Source organism: Sminthopsis crassicaudata, chromosome 4 (genome assembly GCF_048593235.1).
Source record: "Sminthopsis crassicaudata isolate SCR6 chromosome 4, ASM4859323v1, whole genome shotgun sequence".
Lineage (NCBI taxonomy): Eukaryota > Metazoa > Chordata > Mammalia > Dasyuromorphia > Dasyuridae > Sminthopsis > Sminthopsis crassicaudata.
The window spans coordinates 306,576,511-306,596,031 of NC_133620.1; the positions used below are offsets into that span (position 1 = coordinate 306,576,511).

The 19,521-nt window shown below is 34.1% G+C and overlaps 1 protein-coding gene across 1 annotated transcript in view; it reads left to right on the top strand.

The window, feature by feature from the left end:
- The window catches only part of FBXW10B (F-box and WD repeat domain containing 10B), a 122,910-nt gene that overhangs the window by 79,407 nt on the left and 23,982 nt on the right, over positions 1-19,521 (top strand). Inside the window, exon 10 of the mRNA XM_074265038.1 lies at positions 3,200-3,342. Within this exon, the coding sequence (XP_074121139.1) occupies positions 3,200-3,342 (143 nt within the window). The remainder of the gene's footprint in view (positions 1-3,199; positions 3,343-19,521) is intronic.

A 19,521-nucleotide genomic window follows, 5' to 3' on the forward strand; every position in this document is an offset into this window, starting at 1 on the left:
TTCTTAAAAGAGTATTTCTAGGCTGTTTTTTTGGTCATGGGTTTCAGGTAGTCCAATAATTTTGGATCGTCATTCCTGGATCTATTTTCCAGATTAGTTGTTTTTCCAAAGACATCTTTCACATTGTCTTTCATTCTTTTTGTTTTATTGTTCTTGATTTTTCATAAATTCATTAACTTCCTTTTTGCTTAATTTTTAAGGGTTGAATTTTTATACCTTCTTTACCATTTGTCCTAGTTTGTTTTTTAAATTGTTATTTTCTACAATTTTTCAATGTTTTCTTTACTAAGTTGTTAACTCATTTTTAAAAAATGATTTTCCTGCATCACTCTCATTTTTCTTCCAATTGTTCTTCTACTTCTCTCATTTGATTTTCAAAATGCCTTTTAAGCTCTTTCATGGCCTGAAACCAATCCCCATTTTTCTTGGGAGGTTTTGGATATAGGAGTTTTGACTTTTCTGAATGTGTTCTGGCTTTCCTTATCACCATAGTAGCTTTCTATATTCAGAATTTTTTTCTGTTGTTTCCTCATTTCCCCAGGTTATTCATAATTTTTGACTCTCAAAGTAGGGTTCTGTTTCCAGGGTGAAGGGTGCAATATCCAAAGATTCAGGGGCTTTGTGCACTGTTTTCAGAGGTACTTCCAGGGATATATAAAATATAATCTAAGGAAAGAGTTTGCTATTCTCCTGGACTGTGATCTAGTCTGTGAGTGACCACAAGCATTCTGTTCTACCTTGATACTTGGAGGATGGTCCCAACTCCAATGTGGCTACAAGTTCCGGTGTGCTAGTGTTCCTCTTAACCCTGGGACTGTCACCCAGGACAAGAAACATACATCCAAGTACGGACAAAGCAAAAAGTCTTGCCTCACTGTTAGCAAGGAGACCCTTGCAATCTCCTTCTGACTAGTTGTTCAACCCCCTTACTGTCAGTGAGCTGAGAGCTCCAGGAGTAGCTATTGCTCCTGCTGAATCAGTGCTTCCAAGGTCTGCTCCCAGTTTGATAGAAGTGGAACTGTGCTGGCTTGGTTTGTCCTGATCTTTACTGCTGACTTAAATTGTTTTCAATGTGCATTGAGCTGAGAGGTCTGGAAACTGTCACTACTGCCACTTCTTGAGTCGCTCCATGACCTGCTTTTGGTTTTCTGGAGCTCAGTCTGCACTGGCTTGACCTGTACTCCACTCTCACTAGTGCAACAAACTTTTCCTGCTAAATTATCTTGGCCTGAAAAGTTATTTACTCCATCTTTTTGTGGGTTCTGCCACTACAGGATTTGTTGAGTCATCATGTAAAGGTATTTGGAAGAATTTGGGGGAGGGTTCAGGCAAGTTCTTGACTATATTCCACCATCTTGACTCCCCAAAATTCATTTTTTTAAAAACATGAAGACAAAGGTGACTCACTGGACTTTCTAGCTCCTCAGGACAAATAACTTTTTTTTTTTTTTTTTTTTTTTTTTGCTTTTCTTTGTATTCCCATCACTCAGCACAGCACTTTACACAGAGTGGACTATTAATAAGTACTTGGTAACTTCACTTGATTTCATTGGACACCATTGCAGTTTCCAGCCTTTTGATTCCTTAGCATTTTTTTTTCTGAGACAATTGGGGTTAAGTGACTTGCCCAGGGTCCCACAGCTAGGAAGTGTTAAGTGTCTGAAACCAGATTTGAAGTCAGGACCTCCTGACTTCAGGACCAGTGCTCAATCCACTGCACCATCTAGCTGCCCCATAATTTTTTTTTATTCTTGCTCATATTTTCCTATAAATCCTTCATAGAGGATTTACTCAATGTATAAGATCTCATGCTATTGTTTTTCAGTATCTTAATAGTGCTAATATTAGGAATTTTTTTTGAATCTTCTTTCCTTAATTTGTGGGTGTCAGATTGGAGTGATGGGAGGAGAAGCGAGAAATTCTTGTAACCAACATTTGGGTTCATCAAACAATTGACAAGTTTCATGGCTATTTAGTGGAAGATGCCTTATTGTTTCACATAAATAGTGATTCTTTGTTCTAATAAACATTTATAATTTGTTGTAATAAAACTGAACTTTCTCCTACTGAACTAGCCCAGGAGGATATAAAATGAAAGGCCACAAAAGGTGTATCAGAGAGGTTGATAAACCTGGAACAAGACAACTTAGGTTTAAGTTCTGGATTTTTCAGTAATGAAACATTATTTCTCTAGATGTCTCTAATCTCTTATGTAAAATGAGATTGGTTCTTAACCTGGAGTTTTAAGTTAAGTTTTAACTTAAAAAATAACTCAATTTCAATAAAATCTCCTTTGCATTTCTATATATTATGTTTTATGCATTTAAAAACAGAAAATTCTGAGAAGGAAGGGTCCCATAGGCCACAGGAGTCCTTTGATACACAAAAAAGTTAAGAATTTTTGAACTCTAAAATATTTTCAAGCCATCCTTAACTCTTTTCATTCATGTGATTGTGAGGTAGCATCAGAACATTTAACAATTACTATTGTGAATCATGATGTAGTGAAAAGAGTTCAGGATGGGGAGTTGAGACCCAATTCTAATTTTAGCTTCTCTAAACAAGTGTGATCTTTGACAAGTCATTTTCTTTCTTTGAGCTATTTAGTATCATTTTCTGTCAAAAAGGAGATTGTAGTAGATACTTGCTGAGGCAAGAGATCTGACACTTTGGGATTCTATGACTTTGTCTGTCTTCTGGTAAAGTCCTGTGCTTAAAGAACTGGTGAAAAATTCCTGAGTGAAAGAGTAGAGCTTTCCTCTCTTATCACTCTGCCTCAAGAAATGGGAAATGAGGACTGGTGAAAACTGGACACATAGACTTAGCTGCCTTACAGAGTTACAGTGTTAGAGCTAGAGTTATAAACCCCAGAAAAATAGCAATTACTAATTACGTTATATTTACACAGCATTTTACAAGTTACAAATCATATTCCTCAAAATCCCAGTAAAGCAAATGTTATCCTCATTTTCCATATAAGAAAACTGAGACTTAAGAAAACCTTACTCAAGGTCACATAGCTGAAATGTAGTAGAAATGGGATCTCACCGGATGTTTCCTTGCTATTAGTCCTGTGCTTATGGTGATCATGATGATTTTCCTAAAGCATTTATTAATAGAAAACTATGTAGTTATGGCCCTTTGTAGGTTTACAATGTTGCAGAGACAAAACTAAAAAAAGTGACATGTTTCATTATAGACTCTCAGTGGCCATGAAGGACCAGTTAAGTGCCTATGTTTTGATGAGTGGCACCTCTTAACAGGAAGCGATGATGGTTTTGTTATGGGCTGGAGCATGGTGGGGAAATATGAGCGATGCCTCCTTGCATTCAAACATCCAAGGTAGGTATCAGGATTGTTCTTTGTACCCTTTATTTCAGACTATATGAAAGAAAGCAACATGAATGAAATTTCTTTTTCCCAAAGCTGTTAAAACTCTAGAACAGTTCAGCCTTAATCCTATCTGGGTTAAAAAACAAAGAATATATGAAACAAAACTAAGTAGATATGCATTAAGTGGACCTAAAAAGACAAGAGTTGTCATCAGGCTATCTGACAAAGCAGAAAAAAATTCAAAATTTAAAAAGAGATAAATATAGAAATTATATTTTGCTGAGAAAAACTATGGGCAACACTTTAATATCATTAACAAACTCATACACTAATGATTAACTATGATGATACACTATGATAATCTCAACAATACTGTGATTCAAGACAATTTCAATAGACTTGAGAAGGAAAATGCCATTCGCAACTAGAGAAAGAAGTATGAAGAATGAATGCAGATAGAAACTTTTTTTTTTTTTTTTTTTTGGTGTCGTGGTTTTCCCTTTTTGTTCTTATTTTTCTTCCCCAATATGATTATGGAAATATTTTTAATGATTGTACATTTATTATTTATTGAACAAATAAATCTAAAATAAGCACAAAAGCAGGTATTTAAAAGTTTGAGGAGAAATAGATATGTTGGAAACAAAAAACCCTATAGAAATGATTCATAAAACTAAAAGCTTGTACTTCTAATGATGAAATTATGTAAGAATGAAGGAGGAATAGCATTTTTAGTCTTCAAAATATAAAGTTTCAATCATCAAAAAATCTAATATTAATTAAAGAATAAATAAAGAGTGCAATGAAATAGACTAGACAAGAGAGATTCAGAAATAATAGAATTCAATAACCCAATAGAAAACACAAATTACTAATGGAAAAATTTGCTTTGATACAAGCTCCTGGAAAAAATGGAAAGCAGTATGGCAGAACTAAGGTTTAGATTTTACACTACATTCCACAGTACATTCTAAATAATTTTAATAATAAAAAACACATTGTAAAAAAAATTAGAAAACAGACAAATCATGTATTTATCACGGCCATTGGTAGGATATATATCCTTTTTTTTTTTTTTTTTTTAGATTTTCCCATGTTTCTCTTTATTCATCACAAAATACATCATTTCTTACACCACAATAATATTCCATTATATTCATTTACTACAATTTATTTAGCCATTCCCCAGTTGATGGACATCCCCAACTTTCTTTTCAATGTTTATCATAACAAGTACTACTATAAGTATTTTGGATTATATAAGGACTTGTTTTCATATGAATGATTTCCTTGGGATATAAACCCAATAATGGAGTTTCTGGTTCAAAGGGTATAGACATTATAGCCTCTTTGCATAATTTTCCCAAGTGTTTCTTGTGAAATGTGGTAGGTACATTTCTCTTTCTTTCTTTCTTTCTTTCTTTCTTTCTTTCTTTCTTTCTTTCTTTCTTTCTTTCTTTCTTTCTTTCTTTCTTTCTTTCTTTCTTTCTTTCTTTCTTTCTTTCTTTCTTTCTTCCTTCCTTCCTTCCTTCCTTCCTTCCTTCCTTTCTTTCTTTCTTTCTTTCTTTCTTTCTTTCTTTCTTTCTTTCTTTCTTTCTTTCTTTCTTTCTTTCTTTCTTTCTTTCTTTCTTTCTTTCTTTCTTTCTTTCTTTCTTTCTTTTTTGATTTTTATTTACAAGTTATATGCATTTTTCAGCATTGACAACTGCAAAATCTTTTGTTCCATATATATATATATAAAAATATATATATATATATATATATATATATATATATATATATATATATATATATATATATGCATATCCATGCACTTATTTTGCTGTACAAAAAGAATCAGACTTTGAAATAGTATAAAATTAATCTGTGAAGAAAATAAAAAATGCAGGCGGACAAAAATAGAGGGATTGGGAATTCTATGTAGTGGTTCATAATCATCTCCCAGAGTTCTTTCACTGGGTGTAGCTGGTTCAATTCATTACTGCTCGATTGGAATTGATTTAGTTAATCTCATTGTTGAAGAGGGCCACGTCCATCAGAATTGATCATCATATAGTATTATTGTTGAAGTATATAATGATCTTCTGGTCCTGCTCATTTCACTCAGCATCAGTTCAGGCCTTTCTGAAATCATCCTGCTGGTCATTTCTTACAGAACAATAATATTCCATAATATTCATTTGCCACAGTTTAATCAGCCATTCTCCAGCTGATGGGCATCCACTCAGTTTCCAGTTCTGGCCACTACAAAGAGGACTGCCACAAACATTCTTGCAATACAGCTTGCTTTCTCTTCTTTAAGATCTCTTTGGGATATAAGCCTAGTAGTAGCACTGCTGGATCAAAGGGTATGGACAGTCTGATAGCTTTTTGAGCACAGTTCCAAACTGCTCTCCAGAATGGCTGGATGTATTCACAATTCCACCAACAATGTGTCCAGGTTTCTCACATCCTCTCCAACATTCCACATGATCTTTCCCTGTCATTCTAGCAAATCTGACAGGTATATAGTAGTATCTCAGAATTGTCTTAATTTGCATTTCTCTGATTAATAATGACTTGGAACATCTTTTCATATGGCTGGAAATAGTTTCAATTTCTTTGTCTGAGAATTGTCTGTTCATATCCTTTGACCATTTATCAATTGGAGAATGCCTTGATTTCTTATATATTAGAGTCAATTCTCTATATATCTTGGATATGAGGCCTTTCTCAGAACCCTTGACTACAAAACTGTTTTCCCAGTTTATTGCTTCCCTTCTAATCTTGTCTGCATTAGTTTTGTTTGTACAAAAACTTTTCAATTTGATATAATCAAAATTTTCTATTTTGTGATCAATAATGATCTCTAGTTCTTCTTTGGTTATAAATTCCTTACTCTTCCACAGATCTGAGAGGTAAACTATCCTATGCTCTTCTAATTTATCTATAATCTCATTCTTTATGCCTAGGTCATGAACCCATTTTGACCTTATCTTGGTGTACAGTGTTAAGTATGGGTCAATGCCTAGTTTCTGCCATACTAATTTTCAATTTTCCCAGCAATTTTTGTCAAACAGTGAGTTCTCATCCCAAAAGCTGGGGTCTTTGGGTTTGTCAAACACTAGATTATTAGAGTTGTTGACTATTTTATCTTTTGAACCCAACCTATTCCGCTGATCAACTAGTCTATTTCTTAGCCAATACCAAATGGTTTTGGTAATTGCTGCTTTATAATATAATTTTAGATCTGGTACAGCAAGGCCACTTCCATTTGATTTTTTTTTCATTAATTCCCCTGAAATTCTTGACTTTATGTTTTTCCATATGAACTTTGTTTTTATTTTTTCTAGGTCATTAAAATAGTTTTTTGGGAGTCTGATTGGTACAGAGCTAAATAAATAGATTAGTTTAGTTAGTATTGTCATCTCTATTATATTTGCTTGCCCTATCCAAGTTAGATTTTGGTTCATTTAGATTTTACTTTATTTGTGTGGAAAATGTTTTGTAGTTTTGTTCATATCGTTCCTGATTTTCCCTTGGCAGATAGATTCCTAAATATTTTATACTATCAGTAGTTACTTTAAATGGAATTTCTCTTTGTAGCTCTGTTGGATTTTGTTAGTGATATAGAAGAATGCTAATGGCTTATGTGGTTTTATTTTGTATCTTACAACTTTGCTAAAGGTGTGGATTATTTCTAATAGCTTTTTAGTAGAATTTCTGGGGGTCTCTAAGTATACCATCATATCATCAGGAAAGAGGGATAATTTGGTTTCCTCATTACCTACTCTAATTCCTTTAAGTCTCTTTCTCGACTCTTATTGCCAAGGCTAGAATTTCTAATACAATATTGAATAATAATGGTGATAGTGGGCAACCTTGTTTCACTCCTGATCTTCTTGGGAATGGTTCCAGTTTATCCCCATTACATATGATGCCTACTGATGGTTTTAAATAGGTGCTATTGATTATTTTAAGGAAAAGTCCATTTATTCCTATAGTCTCAAGTGTTTTTAATAGAAATGGATGTTGGATTTTATCCAATGCTTTATCTGCATCTACAGAGATGATCATATGTTTTTTGTTAGTTTGGTTGTTGATATGGTCAATTATACTAATAGTTTTCCTAATATTGAACCAGCCCTGCATTCCTGGTATAAATCTTACTTGGTCATGATATATTATCCTGGGGATGATTTTCTGTACTCTTTTTGCTAATATCTTATTTAAGATTTTAGTATCAATATTCATTAGGGAGATTGGCCTATAATTTTCTTTTTCTGTTTTCAACCTACCTGGTTTAGGTATCTGTAATGTTCTTCTCTAAAATATAAAATTCTCTGGGAGCAGGTTTCTTGAGGAGCTTCTCGAGGCAACCTCAGTTACAGTTCAGTTCAATCACCCCAAATGCAGCCAGGAGTTAAAGTTCAGATCCTTTACTGTCTCTTTCCAAGTCTTATCTCCTTCACTTGGAGCTCGATTAGTTTTCTGGAGCCCTTCTGGATCTTAGTTACAATGTTCTCCTGCCACCACTTCTCTGTCTTCCTTCTTTCTGCCCGACTTGTGAATCTCCTCAACTGAATCCTAGCTCTGAATCTCCCAAAGTCCCCAGCCAGCACAAATGTGGAAATTGGAAGAATCTGACTCCTCCTCCAAGAGAGTGGGCTTGTAGGCGGCTTCTTATATATGCTCTTAAAGGTGTAAATTCTGTGGGGTTGTAGGAGCTCCTCCTTATATATGCTCTCTAAAGGTGTGAACTCTAATGTGTGAACTCTCTTAAAGGGGGTGAACTAAGTACATACTTATTGTCTCTATCAGTGACTTAGCACTTTGTTTCAAGTTCTGGCCCATAACAGGTATCAGTACCATATCTGTGTTATAAGAGGAATTTGGTAGGACTCTTTCATTCCCTATTTTTTAAAATAGTTTATACAGCATTGGGGCTAATTGTTCTTTAAATATTTGGTAGAATTCACATATAAATGCACCTGGTCCTGGGGATTTTTCTTAGGGAGTTGATTAATAGCTTGTTTTTCTTTTTCTGAAATGGGACTATTTAAGCAATTTACTTCCTCCTCTGTTAATCTGGGAAGCCTATATTTTTAGAGGTAGTCATTCTTTCACTTAGCTTATCAAATTTATTGGCATAAAGTTGGGCAAAGTAACTCCTTATTATTGCTCTAATTTCCTCTTCATTGGTGGAAAGTTCTCCCTTTTTCATTTTTAAGACTAACAATTTGATTTTCCTCTTTCCTTTTTCTGATCAGATTTACCAAAAGTTTATCTATTTTATTTTTTTTTATAAAACCAACTCTTAGTTTTATTTATTATTCAAAAGTTTTTTTTTTTTTTTTTTTTACTTTCCCTATTTTATTCAAGTAAGCCTCTAAGGATATAAAATTTCCCCTTATTACCGCTTTGGCTGCATCCCACAAATTTTGGTATGATGTTTCATTGTTGTCATTATTTTGGGTGAAATTATTAATTGTGTCAATAATTTTCTGTTTCACCAAATTATTCTTTAAGATGGATTAATTACTTTAAGATGAGATTAATTACTTTTTGGTCTATGTACTAACTTTTTGTTAAATGTAGTTTTATTGCATCATGATCTGAAAAGAAAGCATTTACTATTTCTGTCTTTCTACATTTAATTTTGAGGTCTTTATACCCTAATATGTGGTCAATTTTTGTATAAATTCCATGAACTGCTGAGAAGGAAGTATATTCTTTTCTGTCACCATTCCGTTTTCTCCAAAGATCTATCATACCTATTATTTCTAATGTTCTATTTGCCTCTTTGATTTATTTCTTATTTGTTTTGTGGTTTGATTTATCTAGTCCTGAGAATGCAAGGTTGAGATCTCCCACTATTATAGTTTTGCTGTCTATTTCTTCTTGCAACTCTCTTAACTTCTCCTTTAGGAAGTTAGATGCTATACCACTTGGTGCATATATGTTTAATACTGATATTGCTTCCTTGTCTATGCTACCCTTTAGCAGGATATAGTTTCCTTCCTTATCTCTTTTGATTAGATCAATTTCTGCTTTTGCTTGATCCTTTAAAATGCCTAGAATTACTGCTTTATTCAGATTGAAAAGTACAGGTTCATCTTCAGAATTATACCTGTGTGAAAATCTCTTTCAGTGAATAAGACTGCCCTTCATATAATCAAAATCTTGCTTGACCCTAAGCAAGGATTGATGGTTAGTAGGCTAAGCATTAAGCTTTATATAGATTTCTTTTAATTTTTTAAAGACACGGAGTGGGAATAAATGGAATTTCTCTCCTCGGGGAGTGGTATCATTAATGTTGGCAGGTAGTAGGAAAGGTAAGAGTTCCTCATGTTACGAGAAGCAAAAATTATAAATCTTCAGTCTTGGGGTAAATAAGTGTCAACATGGAAGAAATTTAAAGATTATCTTAAAAATTTGGACACTTCTTTAGAGGTATTCTCATCAACTCAAGTAATATGTGTTGACTTTCATGGCTATGATGTACTAAATATAGACATGCTTTTATGTTTCTAAAAATATAAAAAAAACCTTCTCTGGGTCAGCTTCTTTTGGTATCTGTATTATTTACTCAAAAGATGATCATGTTTTTCACACTGGATAAAGATGGACTTATTTTATATAGGTATATCCTTGGATATACCTATCCACATTTATATGTATATATGTATGTATATATGTATGCATGAATAATAGCCATTTCTCAATAGATAACAATCAAAGAATATGAACAATTAGTTCTCAAAAGAACTGCAAACTATTTACTCCACATAAAAAAGCTCCAAATCATTAATAATAAGAGAAATGCAAATCAAAACAACTTTGAGGTTTTACCTCATACCCTGCAAATTGGCAAAAATATCAGAAAATGTCAAAAAATGGCAGAAAACATTGGAGTTTTGGAAAGGTTAATTAAATTAATTAATTAATATTAGGTTGCTGGCAAAGCTCTGAAATGATACAACCATTTTTGTTTTTATTTTTTTTAATTGTATTATCTTTTTTTTTTTGGATTTAATTTTTATTTTATTTTATAATTATAACTTTTTTGACAGTACATATGCATGGGTAATTTTTTACAACATTATCCCTTGCACTTACTTCTATTCAGATTTTTTCCCTTCCTCCCCCAACCCCCTCCCCCAGATGGCAGGCAGTCTTATACATGTTAAATATATTACAGTATATTCTAGATACAATATATGTGTGTAGAACCAAATTTTTTGTTGCACAGGAAGAATTGGATTCAGAAGGTAAAAATAACAGTTTACACTCATTTCCCAGTGTTCCTTTTCTGGATGTAGCTGATTCTGTCCATCATTAATCAATTGGAATTGAATTAGCTCTTCTCTATGTTGAAGATATCCACTTCCATCAGCATACATCCTCGTACAGTATCATTGTTGAAGTGTATAATGATCTTCTGGTTCTGCTCGTTTCACTTAGCATCAGTTGATGTAAGTCTCTCCAAGTCTCTCTGTATTTCTCCTGTTGGTCATTTCTTATAGAACAATAATATTCCATAACATTCATATACCATAATTTACCCAACCATTCTCCAATTGATGGACATCCATTCATCTTCCAGCTTCTAGCCACTATGAAAAGGGCTGCCACAAACATTTTGGCACATACAGGTCCCTTTCCCTTCTTTAGTATTTCCTTGGGATATAAGCCCAATAACAGCAATGCTGGGTCAAAGGGTATGCACATTTTGATAACTTTTGGGGCATAATTCCAGATTACTCTCCAGAATGGTTGGATTCTTTCACAACTCCACCAACAATGCATCAGTGTCCCAGTTTTCCCACAGCCCCTCCAACATTCATCATTATTTGTTCCTGTCATCTTAGCCAATCTGACAGGTGAGTAGTGTATCTCAGAGTTGTCTTAATTTGCATTTCTCTGATCAATAGTGATTTGGAACACTCTTTCATATGAGTGGAAATAGTTTTAATTTCATCATCTGAAAATTGTCTGTTCATATCCTTTGACCATTTATCAATTGGAGAATGGCTTGATTTCTTATAAATTAAAGTCAATTCTCTGTATATTTTGGAGATGAGGCCTTTATCAGAACCTTTAACTGTAAAAATGTTTTCCCAATTTGTTACTTCCCTTCTAATCTTGTTTGCATTAGTTTTGTTTGTGCAGAAACTTTTTAATTTGGTGTAATCAAAATTTTCTATTTTGTGACCAATAATGGTCTCTAGTTCTCCCTCGGACACAAACTCCTTCCTCCTCCACAAGTCTGAGAGGTAAACCATCCCATGTTCCTCCAATTTATTTATGATTTCGTTCTTTATGCCTAAATCTTGGACCCATTTTGATCTAATCTTAGTACGTGGTGTTAAATGTGGGTCCATGCCTAGTTTCTGCCATACTAATTTCCAGTTTTCCTAGCAGTTTTTGTCAAATAATGAATTCTTATCCCAAAATTTGGGATCTTTGGGTTTATCAAACACTAGATTGCTATTTTTATTCACTATCTTGCCCTGTGAACCTAACCTATGCCACTGATCAACTAGTCTATTTCTTAGCCAATACCAAATGGTTTTGGTGACTGTTGCTTTTTAATATAGCTTTAAATCAGGTACACTTAGACCACCTTCCTCTGACTTTTTTTTCATTAGTTCCCTTGCAATTCTCGACCTTTTAGCCTTCCATATGAATTTTGTTGTTATTTTTTCTAGGTCATTAAAATAGTTTCTTGGGAGTCTGATTGGTATAGCACTAAATAAATAGATTAGTTTGGGGAGTATTGTCATCTCTATTATATTCGCTCGGCCTATCCAAGAGCACTGAATGTCTTTCCAATTATTTAAATCTGACTTTATTTTTGTGGCAAGTGTTTTGTAATTTTGCTCATATAATTCCTGACTCTCCTTTGGTAGATATATTCCCAAATATTTTATACTATCAACTGTTATTTTGAATGGAATTTCTCTTTGTATCTCTTGCTGTTGGATTGTGTTGGTAATGTATAAAAATGCTGAGGATTTTTGTGGATTTATTTTGTACCCTGCCACTTTGCTAAAATTCTGAATTATTTCTAATAGCTTTTTAGCAGAGTCTTTGGGGTTCTCTAAGTATACCATCATGTCATCTGCAAAGAGTGATAATTTGATTTCCTCATTTCCTACTCTAATTCCTTGAATCTCTTTCTTGGCTCTTATTGCCAAGGCTAGAGTTTCTAGTACTATATTGAATAATAATGGTGATAGTGGGCAACCTTGTTTCACTCCTGATCTTACAGGAAAAGGTTCTGGTTTATTGCAATTACATATGATGTTTACTGAAGGTTTTAAATATATGATCGTTATTATTTTAAGGAATAATCCATTGATTCCTATACTCTCAAGAGCTTTTAGTAGGAATGGATGTTGGATTTTATCAAATGCTTTTTCTGCATCTATTGAGATAATCATGTGGTTTTTATTAATTTGATTATTAATATGGTCAATTATACTAATAGTTTTCCTAATATTAAACCAGCCCTGCATTCCTGGTATAAATCCCACTTGGTCATAGTGTATTATCCTGGGGATGATTTTCTGAAGTCTATTTGCTAATATCTTATTTAAGATTTTAGCATCAATATTCATTAAGGAAATTGGTCTATAGTTTTCTTTCTCTGTTTTCGATCTACCTGGTTTAGGTATCAGTACCATGTCTGTGTCATAGAAGGAATTTGGTAGGAGATACAACCATTTTTGAAAGCAATCTGAAATTATGCAAATAAAACAACTAAAATTTCTGCATCCTTCAAAGCATTTATACTAGAGACTTCATTGTTTGGTTTATTCCCAATGGAAGCCATCAATAAAGAATATTCCTATATCTCTAAAATATTTATATTTTATTATAGCAAAGAACTAGAAATAAAGTAGATGTCTATCAGTTAGGAAACAGATACACAAATTGTGGCATATGAAGAAAATTGATTTTTATTTTGCTATAAGAAGTAATGTGGTTATATGATAAATACAAAGAAGCAAGGAAAAATCTGAGAACTGATGCAGAGTAAAGTAAGCAGAGCTAAGAAAATAATATACACAATGACTGCAACAATGTAAACTAAAAGAACATTGACACAACAAAAAAAAATCAAAGCAAATTTTAACAAAATTGTAAAGATCTTTTATAAAGTTATAAAGAACTTATAAAGTTCTTTTTAAAACTCAGAATTCTGGGAAGATGACAGATTAGGTCAGAAAACTTTCAGTTTTCCACTTTTCCTCCACATAAAAAGACAGAATATTACTTCAGAGCAGCAGAAATAAACTTGGGGTAAAAAAGTACCTGATTTCCTAAGACAATTTGAGAAGACCCCAAGAAAGACCTGATCTCCTAAAGTGGGGATTTTTGTGATATCAAAGAATTGGAAACAAAGCAGATGTCTGTCAGTTAGGAAATGGATAAAGAAATTGTGGTACATGAAGATAATGGAATATTATGGTATTATAGAAAGTAATATGTGTGATAAATACAGAGCATAGAAATATCTATTTTAAAAAGGCAAACATTCAGACTGACTCTGCAGAAGCAACAAATAATAAACGCTGAGGACAGCTGAGCCTGAGCCTTAGAAACTTTCATCTCATAGACCATGTAGGTTGTCTGACCTCAGAGTAAGAGAAGATTGAAGGACCTTCAACTCTTAAGGTACACCAAGCCCAATTGGTGCTGACCAGATGTGTCCCGGGATGCAGGGAAATGAGCTGACTCATACTTAGTGAGCACAGTAGCAAGGGGAAGAGACCCTGAAGACTGTGTACATTTGTAGTAGAGCAGAGTTCCCTGTTTCAGTCCTGGGGCAGAGATGATGGCTGTAGTTTGCAGCTACAGGGGGTCCACATGGAGCAAGATCATTTGTGGGACATAACTTAGGAGTGAAGAAGAAAGTCAAAAGTTGGGCTTAGAGACAGACTTCAGAAAATAACAGTAAGAAAGACCTGAGGCTTAGAAGATAATTTTCCATAACTCAGGATTAGAACTTGATTATATTAATGGCTGCTAAAAATAAAATAAAATGAAATAACTTTTAAAAAATGAGTAGGCAAAGGAGAAAGAATCTAATCATAGACAAATAGTTATTATGAGGACATAGGTCTGAATTCATATTCAGAAGAATTTAACAGAGCTTTAAAAAATTCACTCTTTTTAAAATGAGAAATATGAAATGGTCCTAAATATAAAAAGAGTTGAAGGGGAGGGGCAGAACTAAGATGGTAGAGAGTAGACAGGACATTGAGCTCTCCACAGCTTCCCTCAGAATCAATGTTAAATCAAGCTTCTGAGTGGATTTTGGAGTGACAACATTTGGAGGTAATAATTTTCCAACTTAAGATATCTTAGAAGTACTTCAGGAAAGGTCTGTCTCTTTGGGTGGGGGGAATGCAACCCAGCACAGATGCAGTTTGGGGAGGCCTAGGCATGGGGAGGACAAGTACAGAAAGGCTTGGTGTGGGGAAATCTAGTGGGAGGTTCTTAGCCAAAATACAGTAGCAATGATTATTCTGCCTTGGTTCAGAAGACCAGTGGATCAGCAGACCAATTCTGACAACTCCACAACTACAGAAGACAAATTATGAGCCTCTGAACCCCACACTGGGAAAGCCTGCAGCACTGGTCCCCAACTCCAGCCTATCCCAGACAGTAAGAGGTCCCCCTACAAAAGAGCTTGGGACAATTTCCCCAGGGCTTTAGGAGCAGAACTCAACTTTCAAAAATGAGCAAAAAAGCAAAAAGAGTTCTGACTATAGAAAGCTATTATGGAGACAGGAAAGATTAGAACACAAACTCAGAAGAGGAGAGCAAAGGCAAAATGCCTTCAGGTGAAGGCTCAAAGCCGGATATGAACTGATCTCTAGCTCAAAACATTTTCTTGGAAGAGTTCAAAAAGGATCTTAAAAAGAGAGATAGAAGAAAAATGGGGAAAAGGAAGGAGTGCTATTGCAGAAGTATCAAAGTTTTGGGGAAAGAGAGATAGCTTGAAAAAGGAAATACAGAAACTAATTTTTTTGTATTTGTATTTGTCAAATTTTGTCAATTTTTTGTATTTGTATTTGTCAAGTTTGTCAAAAATTGTCAAATTGTATTTGATCAAATACAAAAGGAAGTAAAAAAAAACCTTAAAATTAGAATTAAGCAAATGGAAATGGATAACTCAATAAGACATCAAAAATCAGTCAAAAACCTACAAAATAAAAAAAAAAAAAGTAAAATACCTTATCAGAAAAGCTGACCTGAAAAATAGATCCAGGAGAGAAAATCAAGGAAGTATTGTATTATCTGAAAGCCATGATGAAAGAAAAAAAAAAAAAAAAAAAAAAAAAAAAAAAAAAAACAAAACCTGGATAACATCTTTCAAGAAATCACCAAGGAAAACTGCCCTGATATCCTAGAACCATAAGGTAAAATAGTCATTGAAAGAATCCAGGGGAGAAGATTCTGGGAAGATAGTAAAGTAGGCTGATAAATTTCAAACTCTCCAGAGTTCTCCCACAAACAAAACAAATTTGCACCTCAGGGTGAACACAGACTGGTGAAAAATCAAGAAGACTTGCGGCAGAACAGAGGTGTTCCTGGTAAGACCCAAGAAGAATAAAGAATCTAGGCAAACACTTCCATGCTAGCACCCCAGAAACAGCAAGTGGGAAACCCTGGAGATAACTGGGTTTGGCTGGAGCTTCAACAGGAACCACAGAAACTTTCACTTCCCAGACTGCATTGGGATTTGGGGATCTGAATCCAAGTAGACTGAGTGAACAGAGACACAGTCTTGGGCAAGAAGAAACCAGCATACCTGATGAGTGCAGAAGCAGTAGGGCAGGGATGCTGCTGGCTGCAGGCACTTGCAGAAGAATGGAGCTCTTGATCTGGGTTCCAGGTCTGAGAGAAGAGCTGAAGCGAAGCTAGAGGCACCATTCCCCCATCCCACAATTAGAAATGCTTACACTAATACTTCTCATAAAACAAAACAAAAAACAAAACAGGAAAAAAGAACATACCTATATAAACTTGCTATGGGAATAGGGAAGACTGAGGTTCATCTTCAGAGGACAACACTAAAATAAAAGAAGCTTCTTCTACTCCAAAGAGTAATGTTAAATGGCTCCCTGTCCAGAGAAAATTTATAGAACTTTTTAAAAAAATTTTTAAAAATCAAAAGAGAGATACTGAGAAAAACTAACAAAGAATGAAAAAAATGGAAGAAAATGTAAAACACCTTATTGGAAAAATAGCCAACCTGGAAAATAGATCCAAGAGAAACAATTCACAAATTCTTGGTCTATCTGAAGACCATGAAAAAAACAAAAAAAAAAGAGCCTGGATAACATTCTTCAAGAGATCATTAAGGAAAACTGCCCTGATATATTAGAACCAGAGGGTGAAATAGTAATTGAAAGAATCCACTGATCCCCCCGAGAAAGAGATCTCACAAGGAAAACCCAAGTAACATTACTGCAAAACTCCAGAACTATAATCTCAAAGAAAAAATATTGAAAGCTGAGAGAAAAATAATTCAAGTATCGAAGAGCAACAGTTAGGATTACCCAGGATCTGGCAGCTTCTAGGATCTATACAGTAGGCCTCAAACTTTTAAAATAGGGGGCCAAGTTCACTGGCCCTTAGACTGTTGGAGGGATGAAGTATAGTAAAAACAAAAACTTACACTCTGTCTCTGCCCCTCAGCCCATTTGTCATAACCCAGTGGGCCACATAAACATCCTCAGTAGGCTGCATCTGGCCCGCGGGCTGTAGTTTGAGAACCTCTTATCTAAAATCTTCTAGGATCAGAGGGCCTGGAATATCATACTCCAGAAGGCAAAGGACCTGGTATTACCATCAAAAATTATTTACTCAGTGAGACTGAGCATCATCTTTCAGGAGAGGAAATAGCTCTTTAATGAAGTAAGAGACTTTCAATCATTTCTATTGAAAAAAAAAAAAAAAACACAGAAAATTTGATCTTTAAACACAACATTCAAGAGAAACATAGAAAGGTAAACAGGAGAAAAATATGTTATTTAAAGGTTAAAATGTTTACATCCCTAGATGGGAAAATGATATCTGTAGCTCGAGAACTGTATCTGTTACTGGGGCAGACAGAGGGGGCATCACATGGATAGTTGGTGTGGTTGTAAATATACTCTGATGTAATGATATCAAAGAAAAAGGGAATAATATATTCACTCAATTGAGTATAGAAATTTATCTTATCCTAAAAGGAAGTAGAAGGGAAAGGGAGAAAGAAAAATGAAAGACTGGACAGAAGAAAGGACAGAAACACTCTGTAAAAGAAGGGAGGAGTGATAGAAGGAAGAACAAATTAAAGGCAGAGTGTGTTAGAAACAAAATACTACTAAGGAAAGACAGAGTGAAAAAAGAGAAAAATAGGATGAAGGGAAATACAGATCTGGAAATCACAACTGTGAATGTGAATGGGATGAAATCGCCCATAAAATGAAAGTGAATAGCATGATAGATTAAAAAAACAGAATCTTATGATATGTTGTTTAAAAGAAACACATCTGAAACAAAGAGATATATAGAGTAAAAGGGTAAAAGGTTTTAGCAGAATTTATCAAGCTTCAGCCAAAGCAAAAACAAACAAAAAAACAAATAGGAGTAGCAACTCTGATCTCAAATAAAGCAAAAGTAAAAATAATCCAATAAAAAGAGATAAGGAAATTACATCTTGTTACAGGATACCACAGGCAATGAAGTGGTATCAATATTAAATGTATATGCACCAATAGTACAGCATCCACATTCTTAGAGAAGTTAAGCTAGTTACAGGAAGAAATAAATAGCAAAAATATCCTAGTTTATACCTTAACCTCCTCTTCTCTGAATTAGATAAATTTAACCACAAAATAAAAAGAAAGAAACTAGGGAGGTTAATAGAATCTTATATATGCTAGACCTATAGAGAAAAATGAATAGAGATATAAAGGAATATACATTTTTTTCTCAATAACACATGGCACCTACACAAAAATTGACAATGTATTAAGGCACAAAAACCTCACAATCAAATGCAGAAAGGCAGAAATAGTAAATGCTTCCTCTTCAGACCACGATGCAATAAAATTACATTCAATTAAGGGCCAGGTACATTAATATATTGTTGGTAGTTATGAACTGATCCAACCATTCTTGAGATCAAACTGTGCATACACAGTCTTTAATTTAGGAGTATCTCTACTGGGCCTATATCCCAAAGAGATCATAAAGGAGATGCTCATATATAAAAATGTTTGTCCTTTTTGTAATGACAAGAAACTGGAAACTGAGTGGATGCCCATCAGTTGAAGAATGGCTGAATGCTTTGGAATATTATTGTTCTATAAGAAACAATCAGCAGGATGATTTCAGAGAGGCCTGGAGAGACTTACATGAAGTGAACAGAACCAGGAGATCATGCAAAGCAACAGCAAAATTATACGATGATCAGTTTTGATAGATGTGACTTTTCAACAGTGAGGTGATTCAGGCTAGTTGCAATGGTCTAATGATGAAGAGAACCATCTACACCGAGAGAGAGGGCTGTGGGGACTGATTGTGGATAACAACATAGTGTTTTCACTTTTTTGTTGTTTGCTGGCAGTTTATTTTCTTTCTCTTTTTCCTTTTGGATATGATTTTTCTTGTGTAGCATGATAATTGTGGAAATATGTATAGAAGAATTGCACATGTTTAACATATATTGGATTACTTGCCATCTAGGGGAAGGGATGGAGGGAAAGGAGGGAAAAGATTTGGAACACAAGGTTTTGCAAGTATGAATGTTGAAAATTATCTATGCATATGTTTTGAAAAAAAACTTTAATTGAGGAAAATAGGAAAAAAAGGGTTAGGGAAAGATAAATTTAAAACCAACTGGAAATTAAATTATCTAGTTATAAAGAATGAGTGGGTCAAATAACAAATCATAGAAATAATAATTTCATCCAAAAAGAATGAAAATAATGAGACAACATACCAAAATCTAAGAGATGTAGCCAAAGTAGTTCTTAGGAGAAATTTTATGTCTAAATAGTTATGTAAATGAAATAGAGAAAGAAGAGATTGATGAATTGAGCAACTAAAAAAGTGAGGGGAAAAAAACAAATTTAAAAATCCCAATTAAATACCAAATTGGAAATGCTGCAAATCAAAGGACAGACTAATAAAATTGGAAGT